Source organism: Zosterops lateralis, assembly GCF_965231275.1.
Source record: "Zosterops lateralis genome assembly, chromosome: 9".
NCBI classification, from domain to species: domain Eukaryota; kingdom Metazoa; phylum Chordata; class Aves; order Passeriformes; family Zosteropidae; genus Zosterops; species Zosterops lateralis.
Window position 1 is genome coordinate 5,898,977 of NC_139769.1, and position 16,253 is coordinate 5,915,229.

The following is a 16,253-nucleotide window of genomic DNA, read 5'->3' on the forward strand; positions in this document are numbered from 1 at the left end:
GGGCCGCCACCGCCTCCTCCGCGCCCGCCCGGCACAAACATGGCGGGGCCGCCCCTCCGCCTGCCCGGCACAAACATGGCGGGGCCGTCCCTCCCCCGCGCCCGCCCGGCACAAACATGGAGGGGCCGTGTCTCCGCCCGCCCCCTGCGCGCGCAGCCGGGGGCGGGGCCTCGCGCGAGCTTTGGCGCGAAGTTCCACCGCGCCAGCGGCGGGACGCGCTGAGGGGACTCGGTGAGCCGGGGCCGGGAGGGGACACCGCGGGCAAAGGGCTCCTGCTGCGGGCGGCCGCGCACTGGGACACGCTGCCCGGGGAGGCTGGAGGCTCCCCCTCGCTGGAGGGATCCCAGAACGGTCCGCACGCGATCCCGTGCGGTGCCCTCCGGGGCGACCCTGCGGGAGCGGGGAGGTGGGAGCGGATGGAGCGCCGTGAGCTGTTCCAGCCGCAGTCGGTCTGTGAGGGGATCGGGCCGCTGAGGGGCCGCTGAGGGGCTCCGGGGGCTCCGCGGGGCTGCCGGAGCCGCTCGGTGCCCGCAGTGTGTGTGTCCCGCCCGGCTCGGCCGCCATGTGCTGCCCGGGCTGGGGCACGGGGGGCTCTGGGGCCTCTCCACGACTTTCCAGAGGAAAATTATTACTTAGGAGGAGGAAAAAAAAAAAAAAAAAAAAAAAAAAGGTAGTTAATACCCTAAACGAAACTATAAGAATTGAGCGAAAGTGAAACGTGGGTAACAGTCTCAGGGGTGTTCGGTGTCCCCAGGGCGGGCCCGGGCCCGGCATGGCGGTGAGGGCCGGGGGATGGAAAAGGAATTGGAGAACAAATCACTGCTAAATATCTTCCTTTTTTCCCTCATCCCTCGGAGAGGGGTGTCCGGGGTTTTGGGGAAGGTGTCAACCACCGTTCTTCATGCACGCCGAAAGAATTGAAAGCAGTTCTGTGTATCTTCCTTTTTTTTTTTTTTTTTTTTTTTTTAGTAATAATCAAAACCGTTTATTTATTTTAGCATTTCCATAGGAATCATGAACACCCGGCAGCAAAGCAAACTTATCTACTCCTGGTATGGAAAACCCTTGAATTCAGACAGAAAGCTGAGAACTTCCCAGTACAAGTAAATAACATTTATTTCTGTTTTGCTGAGGGGAATTTAATGGATGTTTCTTTACCTTTCTGACATCGTTTAGGTTAATATGGGAGTCAGTGACAATACAAGGAAGGTTTTGAGCATTTTGGTGTGACACTGTGTGTATGTAACAGAAATATTGCCACCAAGCTCTTGAATTATAAACTGTATAGTGTATAAGCAAAAACATTTAACCAAATCTATGAGTAAATTTTAACTAATTGAACTACATATGAAAGCTTCTAATCAGAGAACTAAGCTGTAAGCATTGCAAGAAGGGGCAAAACTAACTGTAAAGCTGACAGGACATTAGGCTTAATGATATGTGAATTGTGAAGAATATTAAATTCTTTTAATCTTCTTGTGTCTGTCACTTTCTAGGGGGATCCTTATTGTATCAGAAAGCACCAAAACAGAAACCTGCATACAGCTTGGTGACTTTATTTTAGTAGAAGGGGCGAATGCAGATCAGCCTTATGTGGCACAGCTCATGGATTTGTATGAAAATGGTAAGTGAATGAAAATATTACATTCTGTGTGAGAAATTTGAAAGTGTTTTAAAGTTACCTTTTTCGTGGGGAGTGTAGTTAGCATTAACACATGTCACTGGCCTAATTTATGAAGAAAATCAAATTTTGGTAATCACTGTATCTATTCACATGCTCCCCCAAATATTTGGGACTGATGGCTGATTCCATCAAAAATTGATACATAAATGGAAATTTAAGTACATTGTAACTTTTGCAGTCTTTTTACATAGTTGAATAATTTAAAAGCAATGGTCCTTGAGGAAGACAGTGTGAGCTCGTGCTTTATTTAGAAATTGGAAAATCCAAATGGAGCAAGAGCACTGCAGCCCTGAAATTTGCATCTCATTAGAGATGAGGAAATTTAACAATAAAGTACAAGGCTGAATAAATGGGACTTGTTACTTCTGTTCCTTGCAGAACTACTTATTTATACAGAGATAGATATGAAAAGATAAGATGAGTCTGAATTGGGAGCTTCTCACTGGCTATATCTGATTCCTTTGAGCAGCTTTTGTTCTTTTTTGTGCTGTAATAATAATACTTTGAGGGTTTTTAATCTTCTTTACCTTGAATACATATCATTCCGTCTTATTTATTTACTAATACACTTTTTTGTAGCGCAACTGAATATTCTTTTCATGCTGGAACAAAACCCACAAAACTTCCTTAAAAACAAGGTATTTCATCAGCAGTATTCCCAGGTTTGTCAGCCAGTGAAAAAAATTGTTTCTGGCTTCTCAAAGTACAATGGCACTGCAAATAACAACCTGAAATTTCTCAGTTCTCCTTTTATGTCACTGCTTTTAGTTAGCAGGGTTTGAGGAGATCCTATCTATGCAAATAAGGAACCTCTTTGTTTGTGATAGGGAACTGGTGGTCTGGAGCTGGTCTCCAGGTATTTTTGTGATTGAGACCCTGTGCAGGTGTTACCTTAACCCTTAAAATTCTCAACTTAGATATTTTAATTTAGCTTAGAAAATGGGACTTGCACTCTCTTACCAGGTGCTTTCTCACCTGTGTCCAGGGAGGGTTTCTATCCTTGCTGGCACTTCAGCTAAAGTCTGCCAGTATTTGTGAACAGAATTCTGATGTTCCCTGCCTTGCTGTCCTTGTTGCAGGGTCTCAGCACAAACGTGCAGTCGTGCAGTGGTTCTGTCGTCTGGCGGAGATCCCGCAGGGCAAACGGAAGCTGCTCAAAAGAGAGATTTCTGCCCAGGAGGTGTTTTTTGATCAAATTCTTGGCTATGACACCGATATAGCTGCAGAGACCATTATTAAAAGGATCATGGTATGTACTGCAACCCTTCTTCACAGAGGGAAGAAAGAACCAGCAGCAGCCCTGTGGTTGTGTAAATCAGAAACTAAGGATTGCATGAATTGCAGTAATAAGATTTGTGAATAGAAAAGAGCTGAATTCTAAATCAACAGGAAGTGTTAATGTATGAATGTTTTGATATCTCCTGTTTTTGCAGGTATTACCACTCCATCTGGGTGAGGAGCTGCCTGTTATTACATTAAACAAGGAGCAAACTTTCTATGTCAAACAGTCTTGGGATGGGAAGTGCTTTAAGGTTTTGTCCCCGGACACTTTCTCTAAGCTGAAAGAAGCTAACAAGAAAAGAGATGTCATCACAAACTCTTCAAAAGCATTTATTCCTTCAGACATCCTTACACCTGTGAAAAAAGAGACAGAGAGTGTTCTTCGGAGTGCCACAAAATCAAAAAATGTTGATATGGAGATAGAATCCAAACATTCTTCTTCCAAGTCCTCTCGTGCTAAGGAGAGGCATTCTCAGAGGGTGGCTAATGATGACATCAAAACCCCAGCAGCAAGGAAGAAGCTGGAGTTAAGCAGTATGTATATGGCAATATTCTGTCCATTCAGTAGTTCTGTATGTGTTTTGTGCTTCTCCCTTTTGGCTTAGTTCAAACTATTGTGACATTCAACATCAATATTTTTCGCTACCTTTTTCAGGCTTTGGGATCTGCCCAAGCCTTGTAGGCACTTCACTTGTTTGTCTTGTCTGTTGTTTCAAGCACTCTACTGTTTATATCCAACTGCTGCTGCACATGCTTTATTTGTATCTGATAAATCTAAATGAAAGTGCTTGTTGACTGAAATGCTACCAATCAGCCTCACTTGACCTCAGTGTCCCACTTTCTTTAATCTAAAAATTAGATTAAATGCACTAAAATGTTTACATTGAGCTGGTTGACTAAGTACATTTGATCCTGTGTAATTGCAGTATTTTCAACATGGAACCTGACTAAAGTTGTAAGTGATGGAAATGGGTTAGAAAATTGAAAAAATTCGTTTGTCTTCCTTCTGCTTAGTAATTTTTTAGAGGACGTGCCTTCTAGTGATCCAGTTCCTTGTTCCTGGAGTGAATGAAATGTCCATCTGCTTTAATTTAAACAACAGTTACTGAACCAGCTGCACCATGTCTTCTGAAAGTTAACCAAACCAGCCACACTGAAGCCTGACAGAAGTTAATTTTGCTTTTCATTTCTAGGTCCCACAAGATCCAAAAGCAGGCTGCTGGGATGTGAAGTTTTGGATCTCTTGGACGACGACTGTGATGCTGTAGCACCACTGAAACCATCAGCCACTAAAAGAAAAGTGCAATTCACAAGTGATGGTTTGGGCTCACCACCAAAGATCCCCTGCAGCAATGATAACTCCAAGTCAGCATCTGAGACTGCAGAGCACCATCAGAGGTTCAGTGACACCACGAGATTGTCCCCCTACACTAAGATCAAAGATTTCAGTGAAAAAGACAAGAATCTTCATGAGAAAGGCGACATTCTATCGTAAGTGGTTTTTATTATTTTTGTATGGGATTTCTGTTTGTATGGAGCTCTCTTAAGACATATGTATGGAAGACTTCTGGAGAGAAAAGTAAGTGAAGTCTCTGCATGTGCCATGTTTTCCCTGTTGAGAACAAGGAAAGGGGTGAACCTTTAGAAAATATTACTTGGAGGTGAATGAATGATCAGAGAGATCCAAAGAGGACTTGGCTTTCCAGATGGAAAAGCAGTTCATGGTTCCAAGAACAGAGGGATGATGTTGGAAATGGGAATGGTAGGATGATATGAAAGGAAACTAAAGCCATGTTGATCATTGTTCTCATGATGACTGTACCCATCAACATGGAGGAAAATCTGTTTCCCTGCACTCCATAATCAAGGCTCAAATGTGCCTGAGTTGTGACAAGAGTTGAGGGATGCTGAACCACAGAAAAGTGGTTTGATTGGCCTCAGGACAGTCTTCATGAGAATTGTATGTATATTTCCATGCTAATTTTTATGTAGGAAAGAAATCAAAGCCCAAAAAGCACAATATTCATGTATGTCTTCACATAGTCGTTAAAAATGGCATAAACTGGGGGAGGAGAAGAATGGAACAGACTTTCTTGTGGAAAATGTTGTAAGAAGCCAGAAACCAGCCATTTCCTAATTTCCAAGAGTAAAAATGTGGATGCAACAGTGGAATTTCCAACTTTTTTTATGTCACTAATTATATATAGCATGAAAATGTTTACCTTTCTTTGATAAGGTAATGGCATTTCAGTAGTATTTATAGATCTAAAAAAACTTAAAGGAACTGTCAACAAATAATAAAAGTATCTGTAATTCATCTCATTTTGTACTTTGAACCAGTAGGGAAGTTGTGTAGTACCAGTAAAATGTTTCAATGTCTGGGATGAAGAAGCATCCAGGAAGATAACCAAGGAATATCAAAACTCAAAGAGAAAATACATTCCAAAGAGCAAATCAGAGAGATGTCCAAAGGAAATATTTTTTTCTTATCTTTCTCTTGATAAAAAAAAAATAGACAAAAACCCCCACCTCTCAATAAAATAAAACAAAACCACAGCTGTTGTGAGCCCCTGTCCCTTCAGTTTGGCAGTGCAAAATACAGCAAATATTTTGTTTTTCTTTGCAAAGATGTATTGAAGACACAGTGCAGGAGGGGGGAAATTGTGCTGCCAGCATCCATGCCATAGCCAATCTGTAAATAACAAATAAGAATTCATGCTGGATGGACAGTGGTAACAATGGAGCCTGAAGTTTGAAAGGCCTTCTCTGTGTCTTTACAAGTGTGATGCAAAGAGAGGGAATATAACCAGCTTTGTTTTCTTTCTTTCCAGTCCAGTTGGATGTCAGAAACCAGGCAGCCTGAGCCCTGTGCTCACCCCTCGTTCTCGCAGAACATGTGCACAGAAAACCAGTGCTCTCATTGCAGAGCAGATCAGGTAAACCCTGCAGCCAAGGCCTCCTGTTCTGATTGCTCCTGACAGCTTGAGGCCTTGAGAGCCTGTCTGGCTTAATATTGAAATGCAAATGGTTCTAGAAGCACAGTTTAATTGCAGCTTGAGTAAAAACTGGTTTATGTTCAGAAACATAAAGCTGTTCTTCATGGTGTTCTTCAGAAAACTGACTTCCTTTAAACCAGTCTGTTAAAAAGCCACGGAAAATGAGCAGGTGAAGTGGAAAACGTTTTGGCTTGCTGATTACAAGAACTCTAGAAAAAAGCTGAAAGTGTACAAATATTGCTCTGTGATGTGTAGACTTTTATGCATTTTTTTTAAGCTTAAATAATTTGTGGTTCTTACAGCATGTTGGACCAGGAAGACCTTCTGTCTGACTCTGACAGTTCCTACACTTCAAGTAGTGAGGAAGAGGAGGATGATGATGATGATGTGCCCTGTACCCCAGAAAAGAAAACTAAATCCAGCAGAACATTCAGCACCCCAAAATCTTCAAGGAAGTCAGCAGTTCACACTCCTGCAAAGACACTGAAAAAAACTGTAAGGTTCCACATAAAAGAGCTATTTTCATTATTTCTGAGCCAGTTATTTGAATGCTTGATGCCTGTGTACCAGAATTAAGTATCTGAACCCCTTAGCTTTTAATGAAGCATTAGCTGGATTAATTTAATCTTTGTAGCTGGATTAATTTAATCTTTGATATGAGTAGGTTATGCAAATATATAAAGCATTTGCATGTTGTAATATTGTGACAATATTGATCAGAAAACTGTAGCCTAAACAGGAAAATGACTGGCTTGGATTCTGTTCCTTAAGAACCAGATCATTCTGTTATGCAGCACTTCAGAAAAGGATTCAAAAATTCTTCAGACAGTTAAAAGGTGTAATTGTCACTTGTCACCACTCCCTTTCCAGTTTCCTGGAAACACCATAAGGCTTGTTTGGTAATTCCCTGTGTAAATACTGGTTCTCAGTTCATCTTGCACTCTGGCATAAGAGATGTTTGGGAAACTCACATCAGTGGTTTGTTCCTGACAGAAATTGCTGTTTGTAGAAAATCGGTTTGAGGTTGTAATTTCTCTTTGCAGCCTTCACAGGGAACACCCAGAACACCCAGGAATGCAACTCCAGAAATTCCCAGGCGCATCCAGGCAGCCCAGGAACCAGCCAGTGTGCTGGAAGAAGCCAGATTAAGGTAACCTGTGCTCAGGAAAATCATCTTGATTTTGCATCAGGTGTGCATAGTAGTAGGCTCTGCTGAAATGGGGAATGTCATCTTTATAATTTAGAATAAAACAGGTAAAAATGCATGGTTTTCTGATCCAAAAAGAGTATTTAATAATTTACAGTACAATACTAGATTTACAAATACTGATAGCATTTACAGTACTGTTTTCACTGTTTAAGATTATTTTAACCAGTCCATGCTAAGTTCTTCAGAATTAGGTATCTTTATTCTGTGCAACATTAGAATAACAAAGATCCTCTCTGATAAGTTTAGATCATAAAGGTCCCATATTTGCCTCTTCTTGGTGTATGAAAAAGCTTTAAAAGTATCGCTGTGGATCTTCACAGTGGAAGGAAAAAGGCATTCAGGACTGACTGTCTTTCAAACTAGGTTTTAATTCTGTTTCCTATAAGCAGTGTCTCCTGTTTCATCCTACCTCTGCACTGACTTATAGATAGTTTGTGAATTAAAACAGATCTTTACTGCTGCATAAATTAAGACCACACAGAGAGAGACTAGGCTATTTCTTTTGAGATACTTGACACTGATGCTCAGACTTAAAAGTATGTAAGAGAAATTTGGAAAACTCCACAAAGGAGGGAGGAGGTGAGCATCTGCCTGTTTGTTTGCATCAGTTCTTCAGAGAGAACAGCAATTTTAATTTTCTTTTTCTTTCTTTTTTAATTCAAAGGCTGCATGTTTCTGCTGTCCCAGAATCTCTGCCTTGTCGTGAAGAAGAATTCCAGGATATCTACAACTTTGTGGAAAGCAAACTTATTGATGGTACAGGAGGGTGAGTTTGGATAGACTGTGACCAAGATCACATCTGCTTATGGCATAACAGCAGTCAGATGATATATTTTTACTTTATATTTACTTTATTACTTATATTTTAAAAGTTATTCTCATTTAAAGTTTCTCGCTCAATCTTCCTGGTATTTTTTTTCCCTTAAGTGGTGTTGTTTGTAGACAAAATGTGAGCTTCTTTATTCCACAGATTCAAATTAAAGACCAAGTTATAACTGGTCAGTTTTAGAAGTCTGGAAATCTATTTCTCTTTTTTTAAAAAAAGTTAAATTACATTTATAAAATGTTTTAGGTTGTTAATTGCTTCAGTAATAATAAAAATCCTCATGATCCTCCATGGTATTATATATCCCAGCTGGAAAATAAAGTAAAATGTAGGGAGTTGCCCTGAAGTGTCAGAGGAGCATTCCAGACTGGTGTCAGAGGTCAGGAACTCCAGCTCAGTAATCCCAAGAGTGTTACCATTTTGCTCAGGCTGCTGAAGAGGTGCTCTCCTTCTGTAGGTGCATGTACATTTCTGGAGTGCCTGGAACAGGTAAAACTGCAACTGTTCATGAAGTGATTCGGTGTCTTCAGCAAGCTGCAGAAAATGATGAACTGCCACCATTCCAGTTTGTGGAGATCAATGGCATGAAGCTGACAGACCCTCACCAAGCCTATGTGCAGATACTAGAAGTGAGTAAAGCATTTTCAGTGGCTCCTGGGGTTTGAAAGAAGAGATCTTACACTTTACCATCAGATCCTTGATATGTTACAGTGTTCAAGGCACTTATCAGTACTTCCCAGTCCCTCCAAGAGACTGTGTGCTTTTATCTTAGAGAAGATTAGAAAATAATTAACTTAAGGCCTTAGCCAACTTCTTGAACTGTTTTGCTTTCTGCTGCATAAGGGCAGTGGCTGAGAAACAGTCTGGTTTATTCCATCCACTCATCTAAAAAAAAATCTAAACCAGCTTTTTATATTTTCCGGTGGTGTAACTTTTTCTGCACATCTGCTTAAACAACTGCTAAGGTGACAACTCTGAAAGTCAGTGTAGCAGTAGAATAATTACTGAAGGGGTCATAGTGATTAATTGGTCAGTCATAGTAGTAATTCAGCTAAAGAGGGGTCACCTCTGTCAACAAAAGTGCATTTCTGATATCCATGGCAAACCAGTCTGCAGCATCTGTCTGGGACTAGTGACTGTGCTTGTGTTTGTATGGGTGGGAATTAATCTTCTGAGGACTGGATTAAGATCACCCAGTAGGCATTAGACAGTAACTGCTCAAAAGCTTTCTCTGTCTAGGCTAACTTTAAACCAGTGACCTGGAAATTAAATGGTTTCCTGAAGCATCTGTTCCATTTTCATATAAACTTCTGCTCCATTTATTTAAGTTTGACATCATCTTTTTGAGCAGGGAGTGGCATACATTAGTGTTCTAATGTCCCTGTCCTCATAGTTGGCAGATAAATTTGCATATTTGTATCTTATCCTCAAACCAGCTTAGACAGTGTCTTGCTGAGGGATTTGCTGAGGCCAGGCCGCTGTTTCTTTACCATAATGAGAAGTTTCCTGACAATTACCTTATTTCATGGGAGCGTGAATGTATTCTAACATCCTTTGTTCCTATCCCATTCAGCACAAAATCTAAAAATGAATAAAGAATAGGCCTTTGGAAGTACAATCTGTTGCCCCCCACTGGTCCTGAACTCTAAGGTAGCCCAGTGAAATATCCTTTAGGGGAGTACAAAGTGACATGAACCACGTCCTTCTCCAATTCCTTCTGCCTCAGCTGCTGTGAAAGAACCCTAACTAAGAGCTAGGCTGCTGCTGCTCTCCTGATGGCTGCAGGTCGAGATCCAGTTTGCTGGTGTTTCTCTTTGCATGAATGAAGCAAATTCTGGAGCTTCTCTTCAGGGAGAGTTTTGTAACAGCTGTTCTGCAGTGACCTCACTGCTGTAGGAAAGTTTAGAGATAGAACAGGGACTGGAAGCCCTGGACAGATGAAAGAGATGAGGTTAAATACCTGGGTACAGTAAGAGTCCAGTTCCACCACAGCAACTGAACTCTGTGGTATATTGGATACTCAGCTCCACAGCTGTAGAATCAGGGTTCTCTGGGATTCAACTCTTTTCTCTGACTGATTTGGACTGTCCTGACTGAATTGGAAACATGAAAGAAATAGAGATTATACATGAATCTTGTGTTCTAACTTGTTTAGTAATTATCAAATCTTAGGTTTATATGAGATTTTAGAAAAGAAATACAGTTTTGAAATGCAGTCTCCATTTGGCTCTATTGCTGGACTTTGCACTATGATGAACAATTGATTCAGCATCTGCAGTGTAATTTTGAAATGTCATGCTTTGATTTCTGGATATCTTTGGACTTGCAAGGGAAGAGGTAATGTACAGTCAGCTCATCTGTTCTGCCACACAGTTGCAAAAGGTAGTGCAGGTACTTTTTTAGCTCACAGTTGAATAAATGTAATTATAGATCCTGCTGATGATTCATTAGAATTTTAATAGCAGTCCAAGATTACTCAAGTCAGGCTATTCTTGTCAGCTGACTTAGGTTTTCAGTAGGTGTGTGGATTTAGAGATACCCTAGAGATATGCTGGGTTTAGGGCCCTCTAGACTGGGTGGGTTCAGGATTTCTTAATGATTCTAAGATAGCAGAGAATACTATGGGCCTTTCTTTTTATTGTTTTGTTTCTCTTCTCCTTTATGGGCAGTTCTTGGTAGACCAGAGTGTTTTAAGAGCTACTTTCTCCTTTTTTTTTTTTTAACTCCCACATGGAAAAAATAATCCAGGTGCTGGGTGTTGATTGTTGAAGAAAGGCAAAATTGAGTGGAGTCAAACTTTGTATTTCCAGGGGTTTGGTGTGATTAACCTGCAGTATTTGTTCAATCTCTGTGCAGTTCTTGACAGGTCAGAAGGTGACAGCAAGCCATGCTGCAGTACTGCTGGCAAAGCTGTTCAGTACACCTGGACCAAAGAGGAACACCACAGTGCTGGTAGTGGATGAGGTGAGACAAAGAATCCTTTGTTTTCTTTCCTCCAAGGATTGTAAGAAGTGAGGTTTTGGTGGATGGGAAATTATGCATGCTTTGAGTGTATCACGTGATGTAACAGGAATAGATTTAGGAGAGAGAGATGCAAATAGTTCTTCTTACCTATTTAAATTCAGTTTCCTAAAAAGGCTGAGTATCCTGTTGCCATGTTTTTCTCTGCCCTGGATTTCATATTGGTTTTATGTTTTATTAATCCAAGACATGGAATAATAAGTAGTTTGTAGATTCTGAATCCCAGAGGATTCAACTTGTTTGTATTTTGTCTGGAAGCTGCTGCTTTTCCAGTGGGAAAAGTCACAGAGAAATAAGTCACACCCAGTTTTGAAAAACCTGGAATGTGCTATGTTCAGTAAGACTCATATGCACTCTTATTTTTGCTCTTAGCTAATTCAGGTTCTCACTTGGAGGGTCTTTGAATCTTGTTAGATGTAGTATTAGTATCACAGTAGTGTTTTCAAACTCCAGCTGCTTTAACATTTACTGTTCAAGCATCCAGCAGGACTGTGCTTTTGGAAAAGAGATTAGAGCCCTAACACTCTAAATGCAGTCCTATTAGCAGATGGATAAAGGGAAGGCAACAGAGACAGCTTGTTCAGAATCACATGAGAAATCTGTGGCAGAGCTGGTTCTCAAACCCCCATCAGTAAATATTGTAAATAAGAAGCCATTCCTTTTTCCAGTCTGATTGTTCTCTTTTTATCTCTGCAGCTGGATCTGCTGTGGACCCGGAAGCAGAACGTGATGTACAATTTATTTGACTGGCCGACCCAAAAGCACTCCAAGCTCATCATCCTGGCCATTGCCAACACCATGGACCTGCCAGAGAGAATCATGATGAACAGAGTAGCAAGCAGACTGGTATGTTGTCCCAGCAGTTCTGTTGCTGTGCCATAAAAGGAGAACAGATTAAATGCTGGATACAATCAAAACCAATCCAGGAGAAAAGCAGGATTGGTTATATCAGAAGCTGAACAATGTTTTTTATAATTCCCTCTCCAGAGGACTGATAATGAACATATAAATCTTAGCAAAGTAAGTTCAGGAGCCTGTTTGCTAATCAGGTATTGGGCTGTGTATATACATTATGTTCTTGTAAGAATGAAGTAAGAATATGGATGCCTTATTTAAATATATTGAGATCTGGATAATCAAATGCTATGTTTCATGGTTAAGCTGCTTACTCTAGAGTTCATAAGAATTCTCTCCAGAAGAATTACCCTTTCATTCCAGGTACCTCCTTACTTCTCTGTTTACCATCATCAGTTGGTAGATTATATAAAGGTATCCAACAAAGAAAATTGGATGTTCTCTCCACTTGTTTTGAATACATTTTCCTAGGTCATCTCACCACGGCTCTGGAAAGTGATTTGCAGAAACAGTGCTCTGTGCCTCTATCCTTCCATGACTCAAAAGCAGCTCCACAGGGTGTGAATTGCTTTCCCCCACCCACTAAGCCCACTGCAGATCAGCTGAGTCCATATAGTCACAAGAGAAGAGTTTTGCATAAGAAATTCAAAACTCAGGTCTCCTGTAGGATGAAAGGCAGTGCACCATCTGTAACATGGATTGTCCTCATCTGAGGGCAGCTCTTATTTGCTTGAGCCAGAAGAGAGTTTTAATTCTTGGCTGATGGCTAGCTTGAAGTCAACACACACATACACAGATTTGCTAAAGGAGTCATTAGTATTTTTCCACAGCTGCTGTTATTGTATTAAAAAATAATGTGTAGACAGATATAATCAATTTTTTTTTGTATTGCGGAGCTCTGATTTGTTTACAAGTTTTTTTATAAGAGAAATCTGAATTCTGATAGCAGCTTCACTTGCTCCTTGGGCTTTTCAGTGGGGAGATCCAACCACTGAGTCACAGTTTTGTGGATTTGTACATTTGTTTCACAAATGTGATTGATTAAAGCGTGTCACTAGGAGGGAAAGGATGTGAAAGACTGATTGTTCCTACCAGAAAAAGTAAAAGTAACCACACAGGCCATGCTTGAGCAGTTGAGGGTTTTCCAGCACCACAGACACTTCTCACTGTGTTGTCATTTGTTGTAGGGCCTCACCAGAATGTCCTTCCAGCCCTACACCTACAAACAGTTACAACAAATCATTTCATCCAGACTGAAGGGTGTGAAGGCATTTGAAGAGGATGCAGTTCAGCTGGTTTCCAGAAAGGTGAGCACAGAGCAGATATAAATGTCCTTCATGTTGCACCAGGTGAAAAGTGTGGGGACAGCAAGGGAGAGTTTTGTAACAGCTGTTAGACCTTGTTTTCTGTGGTTGTGTTCTGTATTGGAGGCAAGTGGGGCACAATTAGATCATATGTTATTCAGGGTATTTTCTCAGAAGACATTGCTAGAGCAATGTCCTTGCTTCCTTGCTTTTTCCACCTACTCTGAGAAGGCAGCAGCATATTCCAGGAGCTGAAGGCATGACAAGAGTCGTGATGATAAGATGTCAGCTGTCTCCACTGTTTAGCATAAATGTGAGTCATTGGAGAATGCTGAAAAAGATAGCATGCCAGTGGCAGTGGAAATAGCCTTATTAATTTTATTTCTCAAAATGTTTAGTCCCCTGTCATAATAGATAATAGCTGTTCTGTTTGCAAGTCTTAATACTCAGTTGTACAAAACGTAAGTAATGCACTGGGGATCAGTAGCTTCTCAAACTGAGATATGTGCACTGCTAATGTGTTATATCAGCAGCTCTATATTAAAGTAATCTATTAAAATTATGTCAAAACATCCTACATCATATGAAAGAGTGCTCATGAATATGTCAGAAGTAAATACAAGCATGTGTTTTGTTGCAAAAGAACCACCTCTCTGTAAGAATAATAGTGATGATTTCACAGAGGGAATAATTGCAGTGTTTTTCTAGTATGAGTTTTCTTCAGAAAATGCAGAAATATACCTTGCAATTAAATTTTCTAAAGGGTTTCTCATTCTTGGCCTCAGCTGGGTTCTAAGGCTTTTGTATATTACCAGCATCTACTGGGAAAACTAGGCCAGTACTGTATGTGGTGAATGTTCATAGCTTTATTAAAACTGTAAAGCATAATTGAGGTTTTAACGAGTATTTAGTTTCAGAAATTTCAGACACCTAAAAAATTTCAGGCACTTGTTACTGTAAACCAACTATCCTGAATATTGCTTTGAGACCTTCTAAAATTATTAGTGTACTCTTAAAATTAGTATTTCAATGAGTATAGGTAAATTGAGTTTTTTGGTGTCACAGCCACCCCCCCTTCTTCCTTTTGCATAAATCTGGATTATGGTAAAGGTCATAACTGATAATTGAACTGGCACTTCTGAAAGCTTTTGGTATTGAAGTCAACTGTTCACCTTTAATTTTCCTCAAACGTCTGACTTAATGTGTCAGAGAAAAAAGCTCAGCCTTGAATTTCTGATGATCAGGGTGGGGTGGTGGAAGATCTGGAGAGTTGCTTCTGTTGGTTTCGGTCAGTAAGTTTTGTTGTTCAGGATCTTGGACTATGGTAAGATAGTTCAGAAATTGCTCTCCCACTGGGTGCTCAGGATGTTTGGGGTTGGTTTGCCTGTTGATTCTTGCTCAACTCTTTCCCCAGCTGTGTGGAAAGGTCCCAAATCTGTCCTGTTCTCTGGCAGGTGGCAGCCCTGTCCGGGGATGCCCGGCGGTGCCTGGACATCTGCAGAAGGGCCACGGAGATCTGCGAGCTGGCCAGGCAGAAGAGAGCCCCAGAGATTGTCAGGATGGCCCACGTGACTGAGGCCATAGATGAAATGTTCTCATCACCCTATGTCAATGCAATCAGGTAAAAACATTTCCTTTGCTTTTGTGGCTCTTTCACGGCACTAGTTTTTCAAATACAAAAATTGTGATGCCAGAGTTGCAGGCTGTGATACAATGGCCACTTGTGACATGAACTGCCCACCCTGTGTTTAAATATGTAGCTCCCTATCAATTTCCCTTCCAGACTTTTCCTGATGTTTCATAGGTTCTGAACTTCACAAATGGATTTTTGTCTGTTTTGTTTTTTGACTCAGAAATGCTTCATTGCACGAACAAATCTTCTTGAAAGCAATTTTGGCAGAGTTTCGCAGGGCAGGAGTTGAGGAGGCAACAGTTCAACAGGTATGGGGCTTTTTTGTTACTGACACCAATAATCTGGATCACAAGGTGGTTTTATTTTCTTTGGCATGCATGTTAAAACATCTCATGCTTCTACCCTAACATGCTTTATAACAGGAGAAATCAAAGCAAAGCTGAAATTATCAGGCAATGGTCCAAGGAGGAAAACTGAAAGTTGATTCCAGCTTGTGCATCAGTGTTTTTCTTCATAGAGGCAGATATGTCACTGGTGCCTTTGGTTTTTTAAGCAGACCCATAAAGTACTGGGTGCCAGCAGAGCTGTGAAGACTGGAGTAGTCATGAGCAGTGTGGAAGCTAAATGTTAATACTTACAGAAAGATGTAGTTCTAAACATTTTAATATAAAATTACAGCATCTGAACAGACTGGAGCGATTTTATCTCCCATCCCATGGATGTGGGGGGAAGGCAGCTCCTCTCTCTGTGTCACCTTGGCACACTCAGTAAACAAAACCTGTGTCCTTTTTCTCTTTTCCAACAGATCTACCACCACCACGTGGCCTTGTGCAGGATGGAAGGGCTGCAGAGCCCCACGGTGTCAGAAATGATGGCAATTTGTTCAAGGCTTGGTGCCTGCAGGCTCTTGCTGGTGGAGGCCAGCAGTAAATACCTGCACACGCGGGTGCGACTGAACCTCGGCCAGGACGACGTCATGTACGCACTCAAGGAGGAGTAAAACAAAGAGATTTTATTGCTTTTAGATGTATAAATATTTTAAATACCATCTATTTTTATTTGTTTTAATTATTGACAAAACAGAAACTGTGAAATGTATTTTTTAAAGTTTTGTGCATTTTGTTTGATGTATGAAAGCGCTCTTAAATAATAAATTTCAAAACACTTTTAAGTATTTCAAACTATTTGTTTTTAGAAGTATTTTTAAGTGCTGGTGGCTGGGCCCCTTTTAATTGAGGTGTATGAACTTGGAATGGACTATTTGGAATGGATTACTAGCATCACTGGTTTTGTTGTAAGTTTGTTGTTCAAACTTATGGAATCTGGCGCACTGTGGATTTTCCTCACTGACTTTTACTTTACTCAACGAAAAGCATCATTAAAATATGCTTAAACTTTCCTCACTAACATAATTAAAAGGAACTTCAAGTTTGCAAGGCAGGG

General features: G+C 40.8%; 1 protein-coding gene across 1 annotated transcript; it reads left to right on the forward strand.

Annotated features, from left to right (window-relative positions):
• The first annotated feature begins 135 nt into the window (after nucleotides 1-135).
• Nucleotides 136-15,894, forward strand: ORC1 (origin recognition complex subunit 1). The gene is made up of 16 exons (XM_083867087.1): nucleotides 136-1,103; nucleotides 1,497-1,624; nucleotides 2,764-2,933; nucleotides 3,118-3,499; nucleotides 4,159-4,456; nucleotides 5,797-5,901; nucleotides 6,264-6,456; nucleotides 7,005-7,111; nucleotides 7,836-7,937; nucleotides 8,455-8,626; nucleotides 10,854-10,961; nucleotides 11,715-11,864; nucleotides 13,061-13,180; nucleotides 14,632-14,798; nucleotides 15,031-15,118; nucleotides 15,616-15,894. Exons 1-16 carry the CDS (start codon nucleotides 1,015-1,017, stop codon nucleotides 15,808-15,810), a joined length of 2,574 nt encoding a protein of 857 aa, XP_083723213.1. The 5' UTR covers nucleotides 136-1,014; the 3' UTR covers nucleotides 15,811-15,894.
• Nucleotides 15,895-16,253: the final 359 nt, after the last annotated feature.

Coding starts and splice junctions, on each gene's coding strand:
- ORC1 (XM_083867087.1), top strand. CDS start 1,015: ATGAACACCCGGCAGCAAAGCAAACTTATCTACTCCTGGTATGGAAAA. Junction 13,181..14,631: donor TTCAGCTGGTTTCCAGAAAG/GTGAGCACAGAG, acceptor GTTCTCTGGCAG/GTGGCAGCCCTGTCCGGGGA. Junction 14,799..15,030: donor CCCTATGTCAATGCAATCAG/GTAAAAACATTT, acceptor TTTTTGACTCAG/AAATGCTTCATTGCACGAAC.